Here is a 13,002-nt window from a genome sequence, read left to right as displayed (position 1 = left end):
CAATCATAAAAAAGTGGCCATGTACAATAACCAGTCAGACCACCTGAAGCACATCTGAATTATGGCCTTTGAATAATTAGAAATTTGCAAGGTTGTCCATTTTCTAACTCAAACAAGTTTGAATCTTAAAATAATCAAACTTGATACCAGAAGTTTACACAGGCATATTTTGCAACAAGTTTGATATCTTATCTTCAGATAGGATTGATTTTAAAAGTTTTCTTTGTTTTAAGTACAACCACAGCACAAAGCAATTCCATGTTGATTGTTTCAGTCTGGCTGGCTATATGCCACCATTTTTGTTTCAGTCTGACAGACTATACGCAAACAAGTTTATGCAAGTGCTGTTGTTTTTCAATCTGGCAGGCTATACGCCACCAAGTTCATGCGAGTCCTGTTGTGTTTCAATCTGGCAGGCTATACGCCACCAAGTTCATGGGAGTCCTGTTGTGTTTCAGTCTGGCAGGCTATACGCCACCAAGTTCATGCGAGTCCTGTTTTGTTTCAGTCTGGCAGGCTATATGCCACCAAGTTCATGTGAGTCCTGTTGTGTTTCAGTCTGGCAGGCTATACGCCACCAAGTTCATGGGAGTCCTGTTTTGTTTCAGTCTGGCAGGCTATATGCCACCAAGTTCATGGGAGTCCTGTTTTGTTTCAGTCTGGCAGGCTATATGCCACCAAGTTCATGCGAGTCCTGTTGCGGGCCAAGATGCACGGCTTCTCCGGTTGGGGTATTGAGCGGTTGGTGGGTCAGCTGTATGACCAGAGCCTTAGTGTTGCCATGACTGCGCTCACAGTGCTGGAGGAGGCATGTGAACTCAAGGTCAGAGCAGTTTTTTCACCGTTTTGGGGATATAGACAGAGACCTTTGAAGAATGAAAATTAGCATAATTTTAATTTTAATTTGAAATTTGTGTTGTTTTTTGCTTGCAAATACTTTCAAATTGAGAATAAAAGTGTTGTCAATATTATATTTAATGAAAGTTTAACTCATAGAGCTTGAAAGGGTAATGAAATAAACGTTGCAATTTTTTTTTTTTTTTTTTTTTTAATTTGGAAACCTTCAGTTGGCACTTTTAGGGAGTAATTTGTGAAAAATCTATACTTTTTGAAATTGGGAGCAGGTCTGAATTAAAAAAAAAAAAACGCTTCAGAGTGATACTCTGTCAAATATGTTTCTGGAGTATGTGATTGTGCAGGATCGTGTTTTCTCCTCCTTTTATTGATTTCCTCATTTTCAATGTCCACATGGTTTCACACACAGTTCTTTACTATGTTAGATATATTTAATAAAGAAATTTTTTGTTATTGTTAGTAAGGGGGAGGACAGTTAGGGTATTTTTATTGCCTGGTGTGTTTTCTGGTTTTGGTCGCAAAATATAATTATTTTGATGTTTATCATGCCTTTTGTGTGTAAAACAATTTACTAGGGTATGTCTCAACAGGGTATCAGTCAACTGGAAAAATGACATATATATGTCAATATTTTAACTTTGCATAAGGTATGTGCTATCCTAGCATTGCTAGATGAACAATTACATGATGAACATTAGAATCTATAAAACGCTCCTTTTAAACATCTCCAAGCTAATTCTGTAAAACAGTCCTTTAAAATTCGCCGCGGCTATATCTGTATGATGCCTCTTTAAATTCCTTGCAGCTTAATCTGTTAAACTGCTTTCTATTATTCTTTACATGTATTTCTATAAAACTGTAGTTGATTTTCCTCACAGCTAAAACTGTAAAATTATTCCTTGAAATTTCTTACAGTTAAACTTCCTTAAATTATCATCCTTCCTCTGAAAAATATGTATAAGTGGCCCTTTGAAATTTCTCCCAACTAGAACTGTTAACACGATTATTTTTTGCTTTTCTCACAGGAGAACTTGGATGAGGTGATAAAGCTGAAGCCAAACTTGCTGCACCTGGGAGACAAGGGGATGATGATGTTATGTCGCTACATGTCCACGCAGGCTGGCTTTAAGTTCCTCACTGAGGCCAACTACACTATGAACGAGCTCACCAAGTGGCACAACGTGAGTTGGATGACATAGATATCAGGGTTGTGAAATATCACTGGATCACTGAGTTGGATGACATAGATGTCAGGGTTGTGAAATATCACTGGATCACTCTCATGTTTGGAATGCATTTTGGTCTGGGTGAATGCCATACCTGGATTTTTTGCCCATTTGCTGTTCAGTGACTTGATTTTCTAACAGGTGCTTGTCTGGAGACCATGTTATTGGACATGTTTGATTGAATTTTTTTCAGACATACAATACCAAGTACGTGTCCTTTGTGGAAGAGCTACTAAATGAGGCTTTGACAACGTACGAGAAGACCTACGAAGGCTCCTACACACGTCGGTCAAATAAAAGGTATGTTGTCATGCTGGCTACATAATTGCCCCCACCCCTTCTTCTGCCCCCGTTTGAAATGGGAACGCAAACAGAACAAAATGATTTGATATGTAAAATTGAATTAAATACCTTAAACTCTTTTATTTTTGTCAACATGAAATTTCGTTTTTCAAAAAGTAACTTATATGTGGACATGTACATTTTGTTCATTCTGACTTTGGAAAAAAATGAGGAACATACATTGGTTATTTTCCGATGTGTTTATAAAATGTCCCACTAATAATAATGATTTTGCAGTTTATTTTTACAAGAAATTAACTGTTATTTCATTTACACCACTCACACATGGACTGTTGTAGACGGAAGAAGCTGGACGTGTATGTGCCCACCCACCTGTACAGTCAGCTTGTACAGCACAAAGACAGCTTTAATCTTCTCAAGCAACAGGTCAGTCACTATTGCACACCCGCAAACAAGTTTGAGAGGGGATATATTGGTGTCACTCTGTGAAATGCTTGGTTGTTCCTCATAAGATATTATGATTAAATGGAGAGAACTTCTTCCAATGTTCCTAATGAATTAAACATAAAACTTCAAATTATCATCAATATAAAGTTTACTTGTTTAAGACAATATTTTTATGACAATTGATCCACACATTCCTGAGTTATTTGCCCTTAAATTTACCTGACACATCGGTATTCCTGATTTATTTGCCCTTAAACATAGCTTACAGAGCGGTATTCCTGAGTTATTTGCCCTTACACATAGCCGAAAAGGCGGTATTCCTTAGTTATTAGCCCTTAAACATAGCTTACAGAGTGGTATTCCTGAGTTATTTGCCCTTAAACATAGCTTACAGAGCGGTATTCCTGAGTTATTTGCCCTTACACATAGCCGAAAAGGCGGTATTCCTTAGTTATTAGCCCTTAAACATAGCTTACAAAGCAGTATTCCTGAGTTATTTGCCCTTAAACATAGCTGAAACATCGGTATTCCTGAGTTATTTGCCATTAAACATAGCTAACAGAGCGGTATTCTCTGAGTTATTTTCCCTTAAACATAGCTAAAAGAGCGGTATTCCTGAGTTATTTTCCCCTTAAACATAGCTAACAGAGCGGTATTGCTGAGTTATTTTCCCTTAAACATAGCTAACAGAGTGGTATTCTTGAGTTATTTGACTTTGAACATAGCTTACAGAGTGGTATTCCTGAGTTATTTTCCCTTAAACATAGCTAACAGAGCGGTGTTCCTGAGTTATTTGTCCTTGAACATAGCTAACAGAGTGGTATTCCTGAGTTATTGTACCCTTAAACATAGCTAAAAGAGTGGTATTCCTGAGTTATTTTACCCTTAAACATAGCTAAAAGAGCGGTATTCCTGAGTTATTTTACCCTTGAACATAGCTAACAGAGCGGTATTCCTGAGTTATTTTACCCTTAAACATAGCTAAAAGAGTGGTATTCCTGAGTTATTTTACCCTTAAACATAGCTAACAGAGCGGTATTCCTGAGTTATTTTACCCTTGAACATAGCTAAAAGAGCGGTATTCCTGAGTTATTGTACCCTTAAACATAGCTAACAGAGCGGTATTCCTGAGTTATTTTACCCTTAAACATAGCTAAAAGAGCGGTATTCCTTAGTTATTTTACCCTTAAACATAGCTAAAAGAGCGGTATTCCTGAGTTATTTTACCCTTAAACATAGCGAAGAGAGCGGTATTCCTGAGTTATTTTACCCTTGAACATAGCTAAAAGAGCGGTATTCCTGAGTTATTTTACCCTTAAACATAGCGAACAGAGCGGTATTCCTGAGTTGTTTGCCCTTTCACATAGCTAACAGAGCGGTATTACTGAGTTATTTTCCCTAAAACATAGCTAACAGAGCGGTATTCCTGAGTTATTTGCCATTAAACATAGCTAACAGAGCAGTATTGCTGAGTTATTTTCCCTTAAACATAGCTAAAAGAGCGGTATTCCTGAGTTATTTTCCCTTAAACATAGCTGACACAGCGGTGTTCCTGAGTTATTTGCCCTTAAACATAGCTAACAGAGCAGTATTCCTGAGTTATTTGTCCTTGAACATAGCTAAAAGAGCAGTATTCATGAGTTATTTGCCCTTTAACATAGCTAAAAGAGCGGTATTCCTGAGTTATTTTCCTTTAAACATAGCTGACAAAGCGGTGTTCCTGAGTGAATTGCCCTCAAACAAAGCTAACAGAGCGGTATTCCTGAGTTATTTGCACTATTACAGAGCGGTATTCCTGAGTTCTTAAACCTTAAACATAGCTGACAAAGCAGTATTCCTGAGTTATTTGCCCTTTAACATAGTTTACATAGAGGTATTCCTGAGTTCTTTGCCCTTGAACATAGCTGACAAGGCAGTATTCCTGAGTTATTTGCCCTTAAACATAGCTTACAGAGTGGTATTCCTGAGTTATTCACCCTTAAACATAGCTTACAGAGTGGTATTCATGAGTTATTCGCCCTTAAACACAGCTAAAAGAGTGGTATTCCTGAGTTATTCACCCTTAAACATAGCTAAAAGAGCGGTATTCCTGAGTTATTCACCCTTAAACATAGCTTACAGAGTGGTATTCATGAGTTATTCGCCCTTAAACATAGCTTAAAGAGGGATATTCCTGACTTATTGGCCCTAAAACATAGCTTACAGAGTGGTACAGGTCATAAGTCGCATTATGGCAAAACTTTAGTCATAGCTGCAAATGTTTAACTGAGCAAAAATCTAGAATACTAGTAATATAAGCCTTGCTCTGAGAAAATGGGGCTTTATTCATGTGGCTTAAGTGTCATCACAGATTATCCCGTGCAGTCTGTACATGCTTATCAGGTTAAAAGTACAACACTTTATGTCTAAACCGGATGTTTGCTAAAAGGAAGGAGACTTCCTTTAAACAAAACAAAAACATAAAAAGAGGATGGTGTTGTCCCTAATTTTGGATGACACTTTTGGCACATGCATTAAGCCCTGTTCTAGCAGAGCAATGCTCATATACATTATTGCATGCTGTTAAAAGCTGGACCAAAAAAAGAGAGTCTTGAGAGAATTTAGTAAAATCAAATCCTTTTCATGTACCTTACTTTTCTGCTGATTTCTACTTGCAGACATATGTTGGGGACTACTTTGAGGTTGTGCGTAGCTGTGAGGAACTGAAGTCAGAGGCAGATGTCTTAGAGATGAAAACTGCACTCTGGGCAGTGGTAGGTTACCATGGCAACTGATTTAAAGGAGTTTTGGGAAAACTGGGCTTAAAGCATCTGTGTAAAGGGTCTTCCCAGATTAGAGTGTGCAGTCCGCAAATGCTAATCTGAGATGACTTATTCCGCCAAGACTTGATTTTTTGTATAGAAGAGACTTCCTTTGATGAAAAAATTCCATACAAGCGGAAAGTGTCAGCCTGGGGTTCTCTCTGTGGACTGCAAGGTTTATATGGGACAATACTATTTGCGCATGCATTAAGCCAAGCTTTCTCATGAAGCGGTTCAAATAATGTGAAAAAATACATTTTATTCAGTATGTATTGGTAGATTTCCTGAGCTACATGAGAAAGAAGGTTGACGGCCGGTGAACATTTTAAAAAGGAATAATTGGTTGTTTTGAAAAACTTAAGAATCTTAACCTGTTTCATTGAAATATAAAATGTAAGTTATGCAGAAATGTGAACTACTTAAGTTGTTATTTTGTTACCAGGGCAACATCAGTATGTCATCGTGGGGCGTAGGTTGGCTGAAGGAGGAGACCATTGTTCCAGAGATCATACGTAAGGCAGAGGAGTGCAGCGTCTACTCCATACGGGGGTTAGCAGTCTAATATTTCATTGCATAAGCACAGAACGTAACGCAATTTGCCATCTTAGGATTTGGATTGCCTATCTGAAATTTTAAAATAAAAGTTTATAGGCTTTTTATATATGTTGAACCTTATGAAATATAATATTGAATCAAAATTATTCCCAATTTAAAAGTAGTTTTTAACAAACATTAATGTACACTTATTTCCAAATTTTAGTAAAAAGACACATTTTTTCCAAATCCAAAGGGCCCCAGCCCCATTCCCAGAAAGGTGAAAAAACACTACTGTACATTTACAGGACGGCATTTTTTGTCCTTGGCCTGGTCTCCAGCACAAGGGAGGGGGCGGAACTGCTGTCTCAGTATGGCTGGGAGTCACGCTGGAACAACCGCTCTGAGCGCTGGCCTCTCGTGGAGGACCACACCGTGCTGCTAGATGACGCGCTAGATGAGGCCCAGACAGAGGCTTGCTTTCAGCACAGTCACTCGAGGCTCGAACTCAACAGTCCCAGCAGCCTGGATTTCATTGTTGAAGAGCGATTCAAAATGAAAATTGGTAACTCTGATAGGCCCAATGGTGGTGTCGGTGAGGCGGAAAATGTTGATGAGGAGTCGGATTGCGAATCAGGTATTCAGATGCTTGTGAAACCGAAGGGACCTGGAAATTATAGCCCGGATTTGAGGTCCCTGAGGGGACGATTGAAAAGTAGTTCAATGTATCAGACTGGGTCAGGTTCCAAGAGCTACATGCTGCCTCCTAGGTCACAGACATTCAGGGGTGCATCCAGAGGAGTTGAGATTAAGGGCAGGACTCAGAGTGTGGAGCATTTATCAGCCTCCACAGGTGATCTGTTGAGTATATCGAGCGAGAGGCCAGAGAGAAGTCTTTCAGCAAATATACCTGTAGATGGTTCTAGTAGTGATATTGGTGATCATGCTACTGTGGCAGCGAATAACAATGTAGATAGTAGTTTCAATAAGCAATATGTTAAGGATGAAACTGGCAATCTTTCTCCAGAAACAGTTGAACATTTTAGTGAAGACAAAACAAGTGTAGTGAAATTTACAGGTGTTATTAATTTTAATCAACAACATATAGAAAAAAATCTTATACAAAAAGAACATATACTAAATGATGTGGTGCCTGTGTCATTAAATGAATGCGATCAAATTATTAACCATCAACATTATTCTGAAAGTGATATTCAAATAAGTGTTACAGATTCAGAGAATCAGGTTATTGAACAGATGAGTGATTCTCGGACACCTGATGGTCACATTGAAACCACACGTAGTGAACCATTGGAAAATTCCTCTTTTAAAATGGCGTACCCTGTGGATATTGAACAGGGTAGTAAAAGTTTACCAACAGAAAACAGTGTTCGAAAAAGTGCTGTGAGTTTAATACGGGAAAAAAGCAATGGAAGTGACAGTTCTCAAACAACCAATAGTACTAAATCACGCACTGACAGCTTTAACACTGACTCAACCACAAGCGGTGTTGGTTCGTATGATTCTGGTCTACATGGGGTAGTAGAGGGCATGTCATCTTTGAGTCCCATTCCCAGTTCACATTCTCTAGAAAACCTGGAACATTTCGAGGTTGAGATGAGGCGGAAGGACAAACCGGAACTCCAGGAGCGCATGCATCATTCTGTTATAATGCGCAAGATTTCGCATTTATCTCGGGTGCCCAGTTTTCGAAGACAGTCTAGTCCATCGGCGGGTATTGCTACGAGCTTTGATTACTCAGATAATGCCATCATGTACACTACAGCTCGAGACGCCATGGGGTATGCAACGTTGAGGAATCTGAGGAATGCGAGGCAGATCAGCATGGATAACGAGTCAGACATGGGACTAAACATGCTGTATGGCAGCTCAACGAGTCTCAATCGAAGACCCAGTATCGACAGTACCTACAAGCAGCGGCCTACTAGGTGGACAAATATTTATACAATTTATGTAAATTGGCAGGCTTTCTTGCTTTGTAAAGGGAAATTTGAAATATTGGTGTAATGTGTAATTGTCGTGAAATACATGTAGCCGGGTTGTAGATTAAAGTTTTACTTGGAAATACAGTGTCTGTAAAATAACTACTAAGTCATTAAAGACTTAGACTTCAGAGTCTGCTCACTGATAAACTGGTGTCCATAAGCCCTTGTAAATGACTTAAGACTTGTAAGATAGTTGCCATGCTCGCAAATTAACATTAGGCGTTCCAAAAAAATCAAAACGCTTGTTTAAGAATCATACCTAACATATGTCCAATTAGTGAAATGATGTTCTGAATGGCAGTATCCCGTGTTTTTAGCTCACCTGAGCACAACGTGCTCATGGTGAGCTTTTGTGATCGCCTTTTGTCCGTCATGTGTGTGCGGCGTCAACATTTGCCTTGTTAATTCTCTAAAGGCCACATTTATTGTCCAATCTTCATGAAATTTGGTCAGAAGATTGATCTCAATGATATCTTGGATGAGTTTGAAAATGGTAATGTTTGCTTGAAAAACATGGCTGCCAAGGGGCGGGGCATTTTTCCTTATATGGCTATATATGGCTATAGTAAAATCTTGTTTACACTATAGAGGCCACATTTATTGTCTGATCTTCATGAAACTTGGTCAGAAGATTCATCCCAATAATATCTTGGACTAGTTCGAAAATGATACTGGTTGGTTGAAGAACATGGCCGCCAGGGGGCGGGGCATTTTTCCTTAGATGGCTAAAGTAAAAACTTGTTACCGGTAACACTCTAGAGGCCACATTTATTTTCTGATCTTCATGAAACTTGCTCAGAATATTTGTCCCAATGATATCTTGGATGAGTTCGAAAATGGTTTTGGTTGCTTTTAAAACATGGCCACCAGTATACATATTTGTTTTTAATTGGGTAAAAAAATACAATTTTGTTTGGAATCGGGTCCGTATGATTTGGAATCAATTCATTTTTCGGCCTTTTTAACATAGCAGAAAATCCCCAGGTTGGACATCAATTGTATTGTACCCCTCAGTTACCTCTCTGTTTCAGCCTACTCACCTACAACCTTAGTGGAGTCTCCCTGAGTGACCTTGACAACCCTGCGGCCCATCAGCCCAAGGCTCGACTCTACCAGCAGCGCCCCCACACCGGCATGGCAGAGTTCATGGGGCTCTCACTGCCTGTCGACATAAACATGATATTTGAGGTTGGTGTCTAGAGTAAAGTTATAGATCTCAGGTATTTTGATTGAAGAAGAATCCTGCCTTTTTAACCCTTTCAGTGCGGGAACCGAATTTTGAAGGCCTTTGCAAACAGTTTGGATCCAGATGAGACGCCACAAAACGTGGCGTCTCATCAGGATCCAAACTGTTTGCTATTCTGATAGTATTCTTTGAAAAAAATCGAAGAAACTGCTAATTTTAAAAATTCAGCAGACGACATTTTAATGTCATAAATACTGACCTGTTATCGTATGCTTATACTTTCCAAGGGGAAATAACTCATCCGGAATTTTAACTGGGAATCCGCCACCTCAATACCGTAATACAGGCCAGGTTAAACATAGTGCAATGCAACCTAGCCAAAAATCGGTAACCAACCTTCAATATTCTTTCCGGATCAACCAGGTGTATACGTGTCTTTTACGGCTCTGAATTAAAATATTGTTTTTCACTTGGTTGATTGGGGTTTTGAATAGATAAATTGTGTTATTTATCTTTTTATTTCTCATTGGATTAATTTGTGTGGATTTAATGGATTTTGTTTCATTTGTAAAAGGTAAGCCATGCTTGTTTTTATCGAACAATGGTTTATTTCTACCATGCTGGGTGTTTTCAGGCGCGAACGACCACGTGCAAAACGTGCTCTTCTAATACATTGCTAGAACGTGCAAAGCATGTTCTTCTAATGTGTTACGAGATCGTGCAAAGCGTGTTCTTCTATTGACAGATTGTTTATCATTTGCCATTGTGTGCAATAATGATTTTAACGTTCCGTATGACAATCTAATTGATCGTCATTTTATTTTTCATCTGTTTTGAATTAAACTTTTGTTTAATTTATGATCTACGGCAGTATTATTATAATTTTCATTATGGTCAAATAATGATTTTATGTGCCGTATGATAATCTGGTCTGTGACCAGTTTATGGTTGAATATGCTTTGCTCTTGTTTTTCATATATTCGACTACATGATGGTCGCAGAAACAAGAGTGGATAAATACCCGGTGACTTCGCAGATCATGGATGATAGTTGCAGTATCAGTCACCGGGTATCGGGCACGATCGCGACCGTACTATGCTAAGTCTCTTAGACAGTCGGTCAACATCAGACCATATGGCGACACCCGTCAGCCGGTCTTTGCCCGATGGCATTGGTCAAGGACATCGACCAATGCCGGACCATTTGGCATCCGCCATACGGTCATTATCCGGTGACAACACTGGTCATGATATGACCGGTACGTCACCGGGGACGTTGATCACGGACCATTGATCGACGTCTGACCGGCCGGTCCGGTCACCGGTCATGTCACCGGTCCGGTCCGGTCATTGATCACCGGTCCGGTCACCGGTCCGGTCCGGTCACCGGTCCGGTCACCGGTCATGTCACCGGTCCGGTCCGGTCACCGGTCCAGTCCGGTCACCGGTCCGGTCCGGTCACCGGTCCGGTCATTGATCACCGGTCCGGTCCGGTCACCGGTCATGTCACCGGTCCGGTCACCGGTCATGTCACCGGTCCGGTCACCGGTCCGGTCCGGTCACCGGTCCGGTCATTGATCACCGGTCCGGTCACCGGTCCGGTCCGGTCACCGGTCATGTCACCGGTCATGTCACCGGTCCGGTCACCGGTCATGTCACCGGTCCGGTCCGGTCACCGGTCATGTCACCGGTCCGGTCATGTCAACGGTCCGGTCCGGTCACCGGTCCGGTCATTGATCACCGCTCCGGTCACCGGTCAACAGTCATCAGTTAGGCCTGCCACCGATAACACCAGTCACCGGTCAAGAAGAAGAACTCGGTCTTCTTCATTGAATTATTCTCCTATTCTTCGTTGAATACATCGTCTTCATCAAGGATTAGACATCGGACACGCTCTTCTTCGTCGAGCAGTTCTCATCGTCGCGGCTCTCGTAAGCGATCACGTCGTCACTCACGGAGACGTTATTCTAGAAGATCTCGGTCTCATCGCAGCCGATCCACATCTCGGCCGATCCAGATCTCGACATCGCAGGAAACGAGGACGTCGTCAACCTTCACGTAGACATCAGCGGACTGCATTGAGCACCACTGGATATTTATCGAACATACCTCTCCTTCATTGAGCAGTTCTCGGCGTTGATACGCTCGTAAGCGATCATGTCAATGCTCACGGAGACAATATTGTAGATGACAATATTTCCAGCGTAGCCGAACAATATTTCGGCATCGAAGTTATATGGATGTCGCCACTTCTCACGTAGGCGTTAATGAACCTACTGGTCATATCGACGTTCTCCATTTTATTCCTTTAGGAATATCATGTCTCCATTCCACGTGTGATGGTTCTTCTAATGGCATCCACACATGTTGCAGTCACCGAGCCGTAGTTGTATACGAACACTAGTTCGTTTAACATTCAGGCTTCGGGATAAGCTGTTCTTTTCTCCACTACGACTACAAGGACACTTATGCCTATTAATACTGATAATCTACCGTTGTTTTCCGGTTAACATTATCAGATGACTTCGTGGATGGTCATTCTTCTGCACCAGATATTTCCATTCTGACGCAGTTATATTATACCGGTCCCGATCACCGGACATCGGTCACCATTCATCGGTCATATCACCGATCACTGATCACCGGTCAGAATAAGTGATGTCTCATCGCCATCGGATTGGATTTTTTTTTTTTTTTTTTTTTTTTTTTTTTTGGCATGATCTTCTTTTCCGAGCAGTGCTTGACATTGATAACAGACCATATGGATTCCACCATTTTTCGGTCTTTAACTGGTAACGTCACCGGTCATATTATGACTGGTCCGTTCACCGGGCTACAGTTACCGGTCATTGACCGGTCCGGTTCGGTCACCACTTACCAATTACCGGTATTCCACTGTGTTTTCATCGGTCAATTTTTAGTATCACGGGTATCGTCTACATTACATAGTTGTATACCCCTGGCTATGATTGTATTGAATACTATATTTTATGGATTCAACAATCTACATGACTTTTTGTGTTTTTCAATACTGATTTTCTACTGGCGACGGTCACCAAATCATGCTATATCTGTTATTTGTACTTCTATCTCAACCGGCTACATGCAGACTACTGGTCTTGCAGATAGATCGGCTGAAGTGGGCTCGGAGATTAGCATTGAGGTCGAACATTACTATTTGACCTCTATTAATTTATGTTCGAGACCCGAAGGATGAATTGTTTTAACCGCCTTTACCTGTCGGCTACAGACTTTGCAGTCAGTGTCACGGAACAGTTGGGACACATTAATGACGCTAGCAGGATTAGCAAGACGACATTTGTATCGACTTCTGCTTTTCTATTGCTCCTACGGCAGTGCATATTTTCAAGCTACTGGAATCAACAAGAGTTCTGATACATAGGATTGCCTATCAGATTGACCGCATAGCGGCTACAGTCTTGTAGATGGCTTAGGACCTATTGAACTCAGATATTAGATCCTAGGATCTGGAGGGACCTCATCTTAAAGTTATTCTTCTATTACACTTCTGGCCATAACAGGCCGTCTTCCTATAACTGGTCGTATTCCTTTCGGAATTCGTCTAGGTTAGAAGTCTTGAAGTAAATGGATTAATCAAGTCAGAATTTAAGACTTCCATGCATT

At 40.7% G+C, this 13,002-nt stretch overlaps 1 protein-coding gene across 1 annotated transcript in view; it reads left to right on the top strand.

Annotated features, from left to right (window-relative positions):
• The window catches only part of LOC127853726 (rapamycin-insensitive companion of mTOR-like), a 78,029-nt gene that overhangs the window by 49,590 nt on the left and 15,437 nt on the right, over positions 1-13,002 (top strand). The window contains exons 21-28 of the mRNA XM_052388469.1: positions 659-823; positions 1,881-2,036; positions 2,275-2,381; positions 2,723-2,810; positions 5,489-5,584; positions 6,075-6,181; positions 6,475-8,115; positions 9,204-9,360. Coding sequence (XP_052244429.1) covers positions 659-823; positions 1,881-2,036; positions 2,275-2,381; positions 2,723-2,810; positions 5,489-5,584; positions 6,075-6,181; positions 6,475-8,115; positions 9,204-9,360 — 2,517 coding nt within the window. The remainder of the gene's footprint in view (positions 1-658; positions 824-1,880; positions 2,037-2,274; positions 2,382-2,722; positions 2,811-5,488; positions 5,585-6,074; positions 6,182-6,474; positions 8,116-9,203; positions 9,361-13,002) is intronic.

Source organism: Dreissena polymorpha, chromosome 12 (assembly GCF_020536995.1).
Source record: "Dreissena polymorpha isolate Duluth1 chromosome 12, UMN_Dpol_1.0, whole genome shotgun sequence".
In the NCBI taxonomy this organism is placed as follows: domain Eukaryota; kingdom Metazoa; phylum Mollusca; class Bivalvia; order Myida; family Dreissenidae; genus Dreissena; species Dreissena polymorpha.
This window is presented reverse-complemented; position numbering and strand designations above follow the sequence as displayed.